The following is a 14,790-nucleotide window of genomic DNA, read 5'->3' as shown; positions in this document are numbered from 1 at the left end:
GGCAGAACGACATATTTGTACTTTGTCAGTACGGGGATTCGATCCAGCAACCAGTTACTGGCACAACGCGCTTACCCTCCAGCATAACATTTTGTACTCACGTTTTCCTTGACACATACTTTCATGGTCAGTGCTATCTGAGATCCTTGAGACGTCCCTACCCTAAACCCTTACCTTAACTATTTTCAAATTAAGGATCCCGGATAGCACGGATCCATACTTTCTTTGATTAATTTGGATAGTTTTGTCTGTGCGTTTGGTGTGCTCTCTCCTGTCTGAATTTGTGAAGGACCCGAATACAGGGGAGGTGCTTGCAAACTTGCCTGTTTTTATACTTGACCATAGAGTTTGCTAGAGGTCGTACCTGCCACGAATGCTTTCTCTCCACCTCCAGGCTTCAGACCAGGTGAATTCTGAACAGTACGGTAGCACATTGTTCAAAGTACACATTTTGCTTCTGATATTGGGGCCCAAGTTCCTCACATGGTTCCCGGCTGTGTGGTTGAGTGGGTAAAATTACAAAGGAACGACTCCCATCTTACTGCCCCAGCAGTTCATGGTTCCCACTTCCACCTTTCCAACTTTCACTCCTTCTCTGTATTCTCTTGTTTTTAATAAGCAAAGCACAGAATTGTTTTAATTATTATCTATAGGGCCGATTCAGACTTAAGATAACCCACTGGGCGCAGATGTCTTTTAAACACTGGTTTAATGTCATTGATTAAAACAGTGTGTACCAAGTGGGAAGTTGATCTAACACGGACTTAACATGAGTCCATGTTAAGTCTACTTATCTCAATTCTGAATCGGGCCCCATGTGCTCAGCATAACCATTTAGTCCTGAAGACTGGCAGAGTGCACCAAGGCAGAGTGCACCAAGGCAGAGTGCACCAAGGCAGAGTGCACCAAGGCAGAGTGCACTAAGGCAGAGTGCACCAAGGCAAAGTGCACCAAGGCAGAGTGCACTAAGGCAGAGTGCACTAAGGCAGAGTGCACCAAGGCAGAGTGCACCAAGGCAGAGTGCACCAAGACAGAGTGCACTAAGGCAGAGTGCACCAAGGCAGAGTACACCAAGGCAGAGTGCACTAAGGCAGAGTGCACTAAGGCAGAGTGCACCAAGGCAGAGTGCACTAAGGCAGAGTGCACTAAGGCAGAGTGCACCAAGGCAGAGTGCACTAAGGCAGAGTACACCAAGGCAGAGTGCACTAAGGCAGAGTGCACCAAGGCAGAGTGCACTAAGGAGAGTGCACCAAGACAGAGTGCACCAAGGCAGTCTTTTGACAAGCAGGAGACCCTTGTTCACATCCACCTTCTGTCCTCACATGAAAACCAGTGATGAAGGCCCACTTTACACATGTTAACTCTTGTTACATCTGCTATCTTACATAGTCCTAAACGTTTGGATTGAACAGTTGTACATTATTTATGATGTCAGAATGGGCCTGGCAACTGTAGCCTATAATAAGTGCCAAAGTCTACCTTAGGAAAAAAAAACATCCATCGTTTTCTTTAAAATTTTAATACAAATATCTACTGAAAATCAGCATCAATCAATATTTATGCTATAAAGCATTTTATTGGATGAGAGAGACAGGCCATTATACATTGTTTTTGTATTTTGATGATGACTTACATGCACTGAAACATTGAAAAGTGTTTTCACAAACCTCTCTTAAAAACACAATGATTCAGAATGAAGAACCACTTTGGGTGTTTCAGAGTACTTCCATTCTGTTTTGAAATCCATTCAGTGAATCAGAACACGCCCATTGGGTTTACATTCAAACACCCTCCAAACACCAGATCTCAGCTTAGGTACACTACTTCTCATGGTTTCCCTACACAATGATGGTGTTTTGAGTCTTTCCATTTTAAGAGTGAAGGACTTTTAGGGCCCTTTATGGCAGAGGAAACAGTCACCGTGAAATCCAACAAGTTATTCTGCCAAAGTCAATTAGAGAGCTTTAGTGTTGACAAGTTTGACATTTCTGGTAAACACCAGTCTATTAACACTGACATCATTTGGATGTCTGCATTGTGATGATTGTACACACTGCTGTGTTAGTGTTATGATGTGTATTTTGTATACTTCTGTCAGGGTCTCTGAGAAGGATATAGAGACCTCTCTCTCATTGTCAACCCAGGGTTTTCGGGGGCCACTTTAGCTCATGCAGGATAGATTTTCTGGCACAACGCTCCATAGCACCATGAAGTTGCTGGTTCAAGTCCCGCTCCTGCTGTTTCTCTGCCCTCATTCGCTACGAACAAAAGTTATGTCCAGCAGAGATAAGCCCAGTGGTGGACTGGGAAGGCACAGCCACACCAGCCCAGTACTGCTGTACCATAACAGCACCCCATCATGAGCTTACTTCAACTGTCGTACCCCAGATTGTTTTACTCCAGTGTTGATAAACAATGTCAGTGTAAACAAACACTGTATATAGCCTCAAAACATAACTAGAGTCCTTAATTGAAACAATAACAAAGTGGTCTACCCACCTGTGTTTTGGTAAACAGTTGATGGATGGGCCTGGGAAAATGTAACCACTTTCAAACACATAGACAGAGCTATGGATGCAAAGACTAACCATCCATGATATCAAAATGATTTAACTATGTTTTGAAGCTATATAGTCTTTGTTAACATTTTCTTTGTTTACAAACATGGGAGTAAAACAAGCTTATATTTTGGGCTCTGATGGGGTAAGACAGTTGAACTAAGCTCACGAGGCATTTATACGTTATATTCTTCAAAGAATCAATATGTAGTATCAATAAGTCCAAAACTGGATGTAACAATTGCAGATGGCCCTTTTAAACTCTCTGTGCGCCTAGAATCACCTTCTCTGGTCCTCGTCATCCTGATTTGACTGGGCTCATTTAGCTCATTTAGCCTATCAAAGACTAGTTTGTTCTTGATTAGTCTTTCACATTTATTGAATTCAATATAGATCAGGCAGCCCCCACGTTTCACTGCTGCCTTTTTAAAAGGGCTGATGAAACATCCCTTAGTCCTTATCCCAGGTGCACATCCTGGCGACAGTAGGCCTAGCTATCCAGTACTATTCCATTCTAAATATGTCCCTCATTAGAAGGAAACAGTGGCAAGTTTAGCATGTAAATCTTGTGGAAAACTAAAAAATATATATTTTTAGATGCATGCCAGCAAAGCCACAACACAACACTTAACAATACATTAATTGCATTATAACGGTGAAAAAGGTTGCCCACAAACTGTTAAGGCCTACATAAAGCTGTCCCAACAGCAGAATCCCAACAGCAGAGTCCCAACACCCTACCACTGCTACACCTGTCTATCATCTGAGCCTTGTCTAGCAGGGAAACAGTTCATTCAGCTTCATTACTGCCTTTAAAAAAAACATAGCTGATACGGCTGACTTGCTTAAACAAATGTGGTTTCTACTGACAATTGAGATGTACAAACTATGGCATAAGGGGATAATGAGCAGATAATTTAGATTAAGACATTAATGAGCGAGTTAAGACAGACATATTTAATATAACTATTTGTTCAGCACTTTTGAAATGTACAGCGACAGAATTCAGAACATAGGCCGTTCTTATAGTATTCTCTCTGTACACCAAGTCAGAACCATAGGATAAATAAAAGGGGCATATAAGCAGACAATGAAAGCTCTTAAAATATTTGATGATTACATTTTTCTAAAACAGGCTAAAGGCTACATGCGCACCACCAAATCAAAACAGTAGGCTAAGTTATGAAGAGGAAAGGGACCAAATTATTAGGGTGAGGCACATGGGATACTAACAGCTTGCTACACAACATACACTTAGTATTACTTTGCTTGAATTTTCGAGAGCTACCCTTAGATTTGGCGGTGATGTAGTGTCCCCATTAGTGACAGAAGACTGAGTCAATCATGGCGTAACTAGAGAACATTAAGGGGAAGTCGTTCTACAGGACAGAGGAGCGCAGCTCTCATTCCTCAAACACTCTTTGAAGCTCGGTGCGCACACCTCCTTTTGCACACGCTCCACACAACCTGCAGCATTTCAAACATCCCGAACGCAAGCATTCTGAAAATTCCATGCGAAAAGCCCTGTTCAAACATCCTACATCCTGATGTAACGCATGGTTAGGAGCAGTGATGTAAAGTACTTCAGTAAAAATATGTATAGCTGGTACTGACATGCGTCCTTTGTCCTGATCTTGATGCCCACATTTTTAGACAGGTGTCGACAATTAAAAGACGCATGATCCACTTGACCACCTCCGGAGGTAGTTAGGGACTGTCACGCCTTGGTCATTGTATTTTCTGTTTTTGTTATATGTTTGGGTAGGCCAGGGTGTGACATGGGTTTATATGTTGTGTTTCGTATTGGGGTTTGTATTATTTGGGATCGCGGCTGATTAGGGGTGTGGTATAGGCTTGGCTGCCTGAGGCGATTCTCAATTAGAGTCAGGTGCTTATCGTTGTCTCTGATTGGGAACCGTATTTAGGTAGCCTGAGTTCGCTTTGTATTTTGTGGGTGTTTGTACCTGTCTCTGTGTTGTAGTCACCAGATAGGCTGTAATTAGTTTCACGTTCCGTTCTGTTGTTTTTGTATTTAGTTTCAGTTATTTCATGTACCCGTTCTTTCATTAAAGTCATGAGTAACCTACACGCTGCATTTCGGTCCGACTCTCTTTCTTCAGCAGACGGGACCCATTAATATATGGATATCAATCATGTGTAAACAGATCTGGTTGGTCAAACCATTTAAAAAATGTATAATGCAGGCCTAAATAATCACTGACAGGTAGTAGCATTGACTTATGGCATCAGTAATTGTCTTAAAATAAATAAATTAATATCATTGTTTTATAATATCAGTCAAACATATTGCAATGTGGAGGTGGTGGGCAGGTAATATACATATTTTAATAGAATGTGTAGATGTTACAAACCTTGATCAGATAATGATTGGACCACATTGATCAGATCACAAAACCCACAAGGTATACCTTGTGGGTTTTGGGAAAGAGCGAGAGAGCTAGAGAGAAAGAGAGAGAGAGAGAGAGAGAGAGAGAGAGAGAGAGAGAGAGAGAGAGAGAGAGAAGCACCAGACCGCCCCTCCAAAATGTGCGTCAGTGAAAGTGTTGAGTCCTGGTGCTCCATCCCGTTCCATACTTTCCAGTTAGGCTCCATGAGCACGAACAACTCTCCAACCGCAGACGTCGATAACACAGTCGTACTTCACCTGGGAATTGGAAGACCATACCAGACAATCATGTTGGAGAACGAGGCTTTTTCCTGTTTTGTTTTCTATAGTGTTCTCCTGGTCATCAAGATGTACATCATAGCAATCATCACTGGACAAGTCAGGCTTCGTAAAAAGGTAAGATACTTCGCAGTTAACAGTTTATTAGGCTAGTTCGGTATTTGATCTATGGTTTGAATACATCTTAGTTACAAAAGTAAAGTACGGCGCTGTATAAACGTTGGTCAGGGTATTTGTGAATTATCTCTCTCTCCTGTGAAGGCTTTCGCTAACCCAGAGGATGCGCAGAGACACGGCGGGGTCCAGTACTACAGAGAGGATCCGGACGTAGAACGGTGCCGAAGGTGAGAAGAGCGATTACTGTTCTCAGATTGTATTGTAGCCTAGCCCTAGCCTATTGACATTGGTGGTAGCAATAGAATGTTCAACAGTAGTGGAGACCGGGTTGGTTGTCACACTTTTTTGGTGTATTTCTCAGCACCGGTAACTTTCAATACTGGTGGGGACTCTTTATCCTCATGTCTTATTCCAACATGGAGTTATAAAGCCATCAAACACACTCTGGGTTGGATGTCACACACAGTATGGGGTTGTTTGTCACAATGTTTGCAAGTAAGGTATTCCTCTTGTAACAGGAAATTAAGCAATGTAGAAAACAGTCTTAGCAATATATTTTCTTTAATCAAACTATATTCCTAACTAAATTCAGCATTTTAATGCCTTGAGAATAACATGACATTTTGAGTAAATATGTGTGTGTGTGCTGTTTGTGTGCGAGAGAGAGGCAATGAAGGGAGCTCTTTATAGCACCATCACAAAGAGCGTGGGATTTATTGTGTACTGGCAGTGGCAATGTTGATGGTGACAACCAACCCCACATTCCATGTGACAACCAAACATGTAAATGGAGAATTTTACCTGGAGCTGGTTGAACTCTATAGAGATCATTTGTGGCACTTTCATTTTTATTTCACAGATGTTTGTTATCCATCCTGGGGCTGGGGATATGGTTCAGTGTCTGTGTTGTTTTAACTAGACAGGAAATGATCCACGACAGCAGAAAAAAACTATTTTTTCTAGTGAACACTGAAAACTTTCCCCTCTTTTCTCCCCTCACATGAGGCCCTTTCTGACTCGACTCATTGATGATGTAAAATGTGATGAGCTGAGCAGGCATTCATGCACTGATGCGCAATACAATGGAATGCTCTGTGACTGGTATCAATTAGGTCCAATTAAGATTCTCCACGAACAGCATTAAATCCCCCTGTCGATCTCCATGGCCCCGCTGAAATTTAATTAGCATAATCAAAAAATCCTAAAAAACAATTAGTCAGTTTAAGCTAGAGATATAACTTCCACATCTGTGGTGAAAGGTGACAGAGGTAGAGCGCTGCTTGTCAGACCATGAGACATTCAGAAAATCGGTCTTCTCACAAAATCATCTGTAGTGTCCGAACGGTTTTGCTTACAAACTACTATGACCCCTCTATGGAAAGATGAGACTCTCAATGATGTTCTCCGTTGTGCTCTATGACCTCCACAAGTCTCAGGAGACTCGTCTGAAGTCGGTACAGCCCATCTGCCAACTTCTGTCGGTAGCGTCCCAACCGTTTGGGCTACACACACACTAATGTGACTCTGAGCAAAGGCAAGACTCTCACAAACATGTACATGTTGGTTGTTTTGCTCAAGGACGTCCACAGTCCTCACAAGACTCGTCTGAAGGTTCCCCAAATTAATGGCATTATATATGGAGACTGTTTAATGGCAAGAATGTGGAGTTATCTTTATTATATCTCTCAGATATAGGATAGACACTTCAGAACAAACTTCCTTTTGATATTTTTTGTGGAGTGTCTGTTGTTCCATGTAGTGAATCTGTTATTCAATGTGTTTGTTTGGGCTAATAGCAGTAAGCACTATCTGTTATTCAATGTGTTTGTTTGGGCTAATAGCAGTAAGGACTATCTGTTGTTCCATGTAGTGAATCTGTTATTCAATGTGTTTGTTTGGGCTAATAGCAGTAAGGACTATCTGTTATTCAATGTGTTTGTTTGGGCTAATAGCAGTAAGGACTATCTGTTGTTCCATGTAGTGAATCTGTTATTCAATGTGTTTGTTTGGGCTAATAGCAGTAAGGACTATCTGTTGTTCCATTTAGTGAATCTGTTATTCAATGTGTTTGTTTGGGCTAATAGCAGTAAGGACTATCTGTTGTTCCATGTAGTGAATCTGTTATTCAATGCGTTTGTTTGGGCTAATAGCAGTAAGGACTATCTGTTATTCAATGTGTTTGTATGGGCTAATAGCAGTAAGGACTATCTGTTGTTCCATGTAGTGAATCTGTTATTCAATGTGTTTGTTTGGGCTAATAGCAGTAAGCACTATCTGTTATTCAATGTGTTTGTTTGGGCTAATAGCAGTAAGGACTATCTGTTGTTCCATGTAGTGAATCTGTTATTCAATGTGTTTGTTTGGGCTAATAGCAGTAAGGACTATCTGTTATTCAATGTGTTTGTATGGGCTAATAGCAGTAAGGACTATCTGTTATTCAATGCGTTTGTATGGGCTAATAGCAGTAAGGTCTATCTGTTATTCAATGTGTTTGTATGGGCTAATAGCAGTAAGGACTATCTGTTGTTCCATGTAGTGAATCTGTTATTCAATGTGTTTGTTTGGGCTAATAGCAGTAAGCACTATCTGTTATTCAATGTGTTTGTTTGGGCTAATAGCAGTAAGGACTATCTGTTGTTCCATGTAGTGAATCTGTTATTCAATGTGTTTGTTTGGGCTAATAGCAGTAAGCACTATCTGTTATTCAATGTGTTTGTTTGGGCTAATAGCAGTAAGGACTATCTGTTGTTCCATGTAGTGAATCTGTTATTCAATGTGTTTGTTTGGGCTAATAGCAGTAAGGACTATCTGTTGTTCCATGTAGTGAATCTGTTATTCAATGTGTTTGTTTGGGCTAATAGCAGTAAGGACTATCTGTTGTTCCATGTAGTGAATCTGTTATTCAATGTGTTTGTTTGGGCTAATAGCAGTAAGGACTATCTGTTATTCAATGTGTTTGTATGGGCTAATAGCAGTAAGGACTATCTGTTATTCAATGCGTTTGTATGGGCTAATAGCAGTAAGGTCTATCTGTTATTCAATGTGTTTGTATGGGCTAATAGCAGTAAGGACTATCTGTTGTTCCATGTAGTGAATCTGTTATTCAATGTGTTTGTTTGGGCTAATAGCAGTAAGCACTATCTGTTATTCAATGTGTTTGTTTGGGCTAATAGCAGTAAGGACTATCTGTTGTTCCATGTAGTGAATCTGTTATTCAATGTGTTTGTTTGGGCTAATAGCAGTAAGCACTATCTGTTATTCAATGTGTTTGTTTGGGCTAATAGCAGTAAGGACTATCTGTTGTTCCATATAGTGAATCTGTTATTCAATGTGTTTGTTTGGGCTAATAGCAGTAAGGACTATCTGTTGTTCCATGTAGTGAATCTGTTATTCAATGTGTTTGTTTGGGCTAATAGCAGTAAGGACTATCTGTTGTTCCATGTAGTGAATCTGTTATTCAATGTGTTTGTTTGGGCTAATAGCAGTAAGGACTATCTGTTGTTCCATGTAGTGAATCTGTTATTCAATGTGTTTGTTTGGGCTAATAGCAGTAAGGACTATCTGTTGTTCCATGTAGTGAATCTGTTATTCAATGTGTTTGTTTGGGCTAATAGCAGTAAGGACTATCTGTTGTTCCATGTAGTGAATCTGTTATTCAATGTGTTTGTTTGGGCTAATAGCAGTAAGGACTATCTGTTGTTCCATGTAGTGAATCTGTTATTCAATGTGTTTGTATGGGCTAATAGCAGTAAGGACTATCTGTTGTTCCATGTAGTGAATCTGTTATTCAATGTGTTTGTTTGGGCTAATAGCAGTAAGGACTATCTGTTATTCAATGTGTTTTTGGCCTAATAGCAGTAAGGACTATCTGTTGTTCCATGTAGTGAATCTGTTATTCAATGTGTTTGTTTGGGCTAATAGCAGTAAGGACTATCTGTTATTCAATGTGTTTGTTTGGGCTAATAGCAGTAAGGACTATCTGTTGTTCCATGTAGTGAATCTGTTATTCAATGTGTTTGTTTGGGCTAATAGCAGTAAGGACTATCTGTTGTTCCATGTAGTGAATCTGTTATTCAATGTGTTTGTATGGGCTAATAGCAGTAAGAACTATCTGTTATTCAATGTGTTTGTTTGGGCTAATAGCAGTAAGGACTATCTGTTGTTCCATGTAGTGAATCTGTTATTCAATGTGTTTGTTTGGGCTAATAGCAGTAAGGACTACCTGTTGTTCCATGTAGTGAATCTGTTATTCAATGTGTTTGTTTGGGCTAATAGCAGTAAGGACTATCTGTTGTTCCATGTAGTGAATCTGTTATTCAATGTGTTTGTTTGGGCTAATAGCAGTAAGGACTATCTGTTATTCAATGTGTTTGTTTGGGCTAATAGCAGTAAGGACTATCTGTTATTCAATGTGTTTGTTTGGGCAAATAGCAGTAAGGACTATCTGTTATTCAATGTGTTTGTTTGGGCTAATAGCAGTAAGGACTATCTGTTGTTCCATGTAGTGAATCTGTTATTCAATGTGTTTGTTTGGGCTAATAGCAGTAAGGACTATCTGTTGTTCCATGTAGTGAATCTGTTATTCAATGTGTTTGTTTGGGCTAATAATTTTTTTCATAAATGATGGGGTCTTAAAATTAAAAATCATATAGCTAAATGATCCTTGGTATGACCTTCTTAAAACAATTCCATATAGTTTAGTGTAAATATTGATCTGTTTAACGTGGACAGATTTTGGGCGGAGTAAACCCTCTTAATTCTCCTTTTCCTCTCTGGTTACAGTCTGTATTCCTAGCAATCTTAAACTCCTAACAACTCTGCCAAAATAATCAAACACTCAAGGGTCTATTCTATTTAGATTACACCATGGGAGTTTACCATGTCTTGATGTTGATTGGTTGGAGTGGTACTTGAGTTCAACAAAGCAAGATGAATAACATGCTGCACTTCTCAGAGATTACATACAGCCATCCTCTTCCTTTTTCTCAGCACATCTGATTTCATTGTTATGTCTAAATGGCTTCTAAAGAAAATTCATACTATTGAGTCACTACAACTGTTTTTAAGGATGATTGATAATCCATGGTTTGGGTTTTATGACTGACTCGGACAGCTGCTGGTAAAGGCCATGCATACATTGCGACGTTCTATAGGTCTATTTAGAGACAGAGACTGGAATCCATGAGAGGAATTTTTTCCTAAGTGATAGTCAGAAGAGAGGAAGTGATTCACTTAAAGAAAGAAACCTGAATAAACAAACCTGTGTGTTTGAACTCCCTTTGGTCATGGAGGCTTTTCCTTCTGTTACTCAGTAGGCTAAACTCCTCCCTTATGTTGGCTAATGGAGAAAGTTGCATGTGTGTGGAGTAATCACAGCGGAAGTGGGTTTTTGCACTGCTTGGGTCAGTGCCAGACGGCTGAGTCAGACGACCATACTGTAAGCTCCAGGAATGACCTTCTGATTCAAAACAGATGTGTGAGCATGGGGAGCTGTTGTGTGTATTCAAGTTATTCTTGTCAACTTGTTGAGTCAGTGCAAACAGCTTAGTTATTCATGTAGAATCCATACATCCATGATAATAAATATGACTTTATCCAATCAATTAATGTAAAAAAAATATATACATCTAAAACATGAAATGTAATATTCTCTCTTGTGTGTTTCAGAGCTCACCGTAACGACATGGAGAATATCTTCCCTTTCCTGTTCCTGGGGGCTGTGTACTCCCTGATTGGCCCGTCGCTTGCCGTGGCCCGCGCTCACTTCCTGGTCTTCTTCCTGTTCCGCATGCTCCATACAGTGGCCTACCTGTGTGTCCTGCGGGCACCCACACGCTCCCTGGCCTATGTCGTCGCCCAAGTGCCCTGCGTCTCCATGGCCGTGCAGGTCCTCGCGGCGGTGGCCTCCTCGTGGTAGTTGTGGTGTTCTGGATCTATCTGTGACCACTTCAATCTGAGACCTATCTCAGTCTGTGAGATCAGCGGTAGAGGATACTGCAAGAGATGCTTTTCATACAAGGGACATCCTCAAGACTATATCGCTATCAATGCTACCATAGCAGTTTGTGTCTCTCAGCTGTAAGACAGTGTGTACTCTGAAAGTGTGTACTCTGAAATGAAGTCAGTGTTGTGCTCTAGCAAGCACATCCTCCTGCAGTACTGTATGTTTGCTATGCAATGTTGAAGTCAATTGCCTCCCTCTTGATAGTCCAGGGGACTCTACTCTCTGAAGATAAAGGTTTTAATTAGTTAACATTGAACCTTTTAACCAGTTCATTGTGTCGTCATGTTGTTTTTGTATACACAAGTTGTTGCTTGTTTCTGTCTTTTTTATTCTCTATTTCTTGTTATAAACTGGGTGGTTTGAGCTCTGAATACTGGTTGGCTGACAGCTGTGTTATTTTTACTGCTCTAATTACGTTGGTAACCAGTTTCTAATATAAATAAGGCACCTCAGGTGTTTATGGTATGTTACCAATATCCACGGCTAAGGGCTGTATCCAGGCACTCCGCGTTGCGTTGTGCGTAAGAACAGCCCTTAGCCGTGGTATATTGGCTCAATAAGCCTTATTGCTTAATTATACTTAACCCTGATTGGCACCAGGGTTGAGCTATTTTAGTACGGCATGTCTGGGATATAATGACCTTTTAGCTGAAACCAGCTTGATCCAGTCTTAGAGGTACCAGTGTGGTGGTTCACTGTGTTCGTTTATCTAGCATTGGCCACCATGGCATCACATGATGGGGGATGATGACACAGAGACATCAGGTCTACCACACCTGTCGATGGGATACTGATGAGGCCAAGAGTTTTTCCTGATCACAGGATTTGACTACAGCCCATAGTTTTTCCTGGTCTGGTCCTGGACCTAGATAGGAGCTATGACTGCTGAATTGTTCATAATCATAACATATATTTGATCCTCCACCTCTGTGTTTCTTTAGCCTGGTTCTAGATCAAAATTGGCAAGACAGGATAGGGGTTTCTTCGGTATTGTCCATGTAGGGTAGCCTAGTGGTTAGAGCGTTGGACTAGTAACCGGAAGGTTGCGAGCTGACAAGGTACAAATCTGTTGTTCTGCCCCTGAACAGGCAGTTAACCCATTGTTCCTAGGCCGTCATTGAAAATAAGAATTTGTTCTTAACTGACTTGCCTAGTTAAATAAAGGTCAAATAAAATAAATAACCAATGGGTGGTTTGTTGATGAATGGTCCTCTACTGTGTTGTGTCTTCTACACTGCAGCCACTTGAGGCTTGCTAGAGCAGAAGTTGGCATTGTGAAACCTATGTGTGTCAACTGGGTGTCATCACTGGACAGTTATTGCACATTTCCAAGATACTGCAACACAATTCCAAGTTACTACAACACATTTCCAAGTTACTGCAACACAATTCCTTTTGATTAGCTGTTCAGGAGTCTTATGGCTTGGGGGTAGAAGCTGTTTTAAGAAGCCTTTTGGACCTACAGTAGATTTGGCACTCCGTTACTGCTTGCCGTGCGGTATCAGAGAGAATAGTCTACGACTAGGGTGGCTGGTGTCTTAGACAATTGGTATAGAGGTCCTGGATGGCAGGAAGCTTGGCCCCGGTAATGTACTGGGCCGTACGCAGTTGCCATACCAGGCTGTGATGCAACCGATGGTGCAGCTGTAGAACCTTTTGAGGATCTGAGGACCCTTGCCAAATAATTTCTGTGTCCTGAGGGGGAATAGGGTTTTGTCGTGCCCTCTTCACGACTGTCTTCGTGTGTTTGGACCATGATAGTTTGTTGGTGATGTGCTCTCATCCTGTTCCACTGCAGCCCAGTTGATGAGAATGGGGTCGTGCTCGGTCCTCCTTTTCATGTAGTCCACAATCATCTCCTTTGTCTAGATCATGTTGAGGGAGAGATTGTAGTCCTGGCACCACACGGCCAGGTCTCTGACCTCCTCCCTGTAGACTGTCTCATCATTGTCGGTGATCAGGCCTACCACTGTTGTGTCATTGGCAAACATGATGATGGTGTTGGAGTCTTGCCTGGCCATGCAGTCATGAGTGCACAGGGTGTACAGGAGGGGACTGAGCACACACCCCTGAGGGGCCCCTGTGTTGAGGATCAGGGTGGCGGATGTGTTGTTACCTACCCTTACCACCTGGGGTTGGCCCGTCAGGAAGTCCAGGATCCAGTTGCAGAGGGAGTTGTTTAGTCCCAGGGTCCTTAGCTTAGTTATGAGCTTTGAGGGCACTATGGTGTTGAACGCTGAGCTGTAGTCAATGAATAGCGTTCTCACATTGGTGTTCCTTTTGTCCAGGTGGGAAAGGACAGTGTTGAGAACAATAGAGATTGCATCATCCATGGATCTGTTGGGGCGGTATGCAAATTGGAGTGGATCTAAGGTTTCCAGGATAATGGTGTTGATATGAGCCATGACCAGCCTTTCAAAACGCTTCATGGCTACAGACGTGAGTACTACGGGTCGGTAGTCATTTAGGCAGGTTACCTTAGTGTTCTTGGGCACAAGCTCTATGGTGATCTGCTTAAAACATGTTTGTGTTACTCACACCGGCTACGGAGAGGGTGATCATACAGTCGTCCGGAACAGCTGATGCTCTCATGCATGTTTTGGGCGCTCTCTAGGCCCGGGTCACCCACCATACCACCCCCATCAACCCCCATCAACCTACAATTTCAGGGAACCACAGCGAGACGATCAAATTCCTGCTAGTTGAATCTCCGCTCCAGCGACACAATCCCTCCATTGACTGGGCTACCGGTGCCATTGTGGGCTGGAGCCCATCCTGCCACACTCATTGCCTGAAGTCAGCTCTGCCTGCCCCGGGATGTCTTCCTGGGGACTTGGAAATTGCCCCGGACCTCTCTGCCAGCCCTGCAGAGTACCCCCGAAAGCCGAGATCATTAGCCCCTCTGCTGTTAGTCCTCTGTATTTTTCTTACCTTTACTGTATCTAGAGTTAAAACCATGTCTTACTGCTCTTTGTCTCCCTCCCTTTGTACTGTCACACACTGATGTTTCACCTGTCCTTGTGCTTGTCTCCACCCCCCTCCAGCTGTCACCCATTTTCCCCATTCCCCACCTGTATTCTCTGTTTGTCTGTTGCCAGTTCGTTTTGTTTTGTCAAGCCTACCAGCGTTTTTGCCTCTGTTCCTGTCTATTGATTGTTCCTGTTTTTCCTGGTTTTGACATCTGCCCGCCTTGACCCTGGGCCTGCCTGTCTTCCTGTAACTTTGCCTCTACTCTGAATTACCAACCCTGCCTGACCTGACCCTGGGCCTGCCTGACTTCCTGTACCTTTGCCTCTAATCTGAATTACCAACCTCTGCCTGACCTGACCCTAGGCCTGCATGCCAGCCTGTCGTCCTGTACCTTTGCCTCTACTCTGAATTACCAACCTCTGCCTGACCTGACCCTGAGCCTGCCTGTCGTCCTG

The 14,790-nt window shown here is 42.2% G+C and overlaps 2 protein-coding genes across 2 annotated transcripts; both read left to right on the top strand.

Moving 5' to 3' along the window:
• The first annotated feature begins 483 nt into the window (after positions 1 to 483).
• LOC124047718 (keratin-associated protein 4-9-like) lies at positions 484 to 1,336 on the top strand. Its single transcript, XM_046368022.1, has 2 exons — positions 484 to 506; positions 847 to 1,336. Exons 1-2 carry the CDS (start codon positions 484 to 486, stop codon positions 1,334 to 1,336), a joined length of 513 nt encoding a protein of 170 aa, XP_046223978.1.
• Positions 1,337 to 5,102: 3,766 nt separating this feature from the next.
• ptges (prostaglandin E synthase) lies at positions 5,103 to 11,741 on the top strand. The gene is made up of 3 exons (XM_046368299.1): positions 5,103 to 5,361; positions 5,506 to 5,588; positions 11,029 to 11,741. The coding sequence occupies exons 1-3, from the start codon at positions 5,104 to 5,106 to the stop codon at positions 11,276 to 11,278; spliced, it is 591 nt and encodes a 196-aa protein (XP_046224255.1). The 5' UTR covers position 5,103; the 3' UTR covers positions 11,279 to 11,741.
• Positions 11,742 to 14,790: the final 3,049 nt, after the last annotated feature.

This window comes from Oncorhynchus gorbuscha, linkage group LG11 (genome assembly GCF_021184085.1).
Source record: "Oncorhynchus gorbuscha isolate QuinsamMale2020 ecotype Even-year linkage group LG11, OgorEven_v1.0, whole genome shotgun sequence".
NCBI lineage: Eukaryota > Metazoa > Chordata > Actinopteri > Salmoniformes > Salmonidae > Oncorhynchus > Oncorhynchus gorbuscha.
The sequence above is the reverse complement of the archived record's forward strand: the minus strand, read 5'-3'. Positions and strand labels throughout refer to the sequence as shown.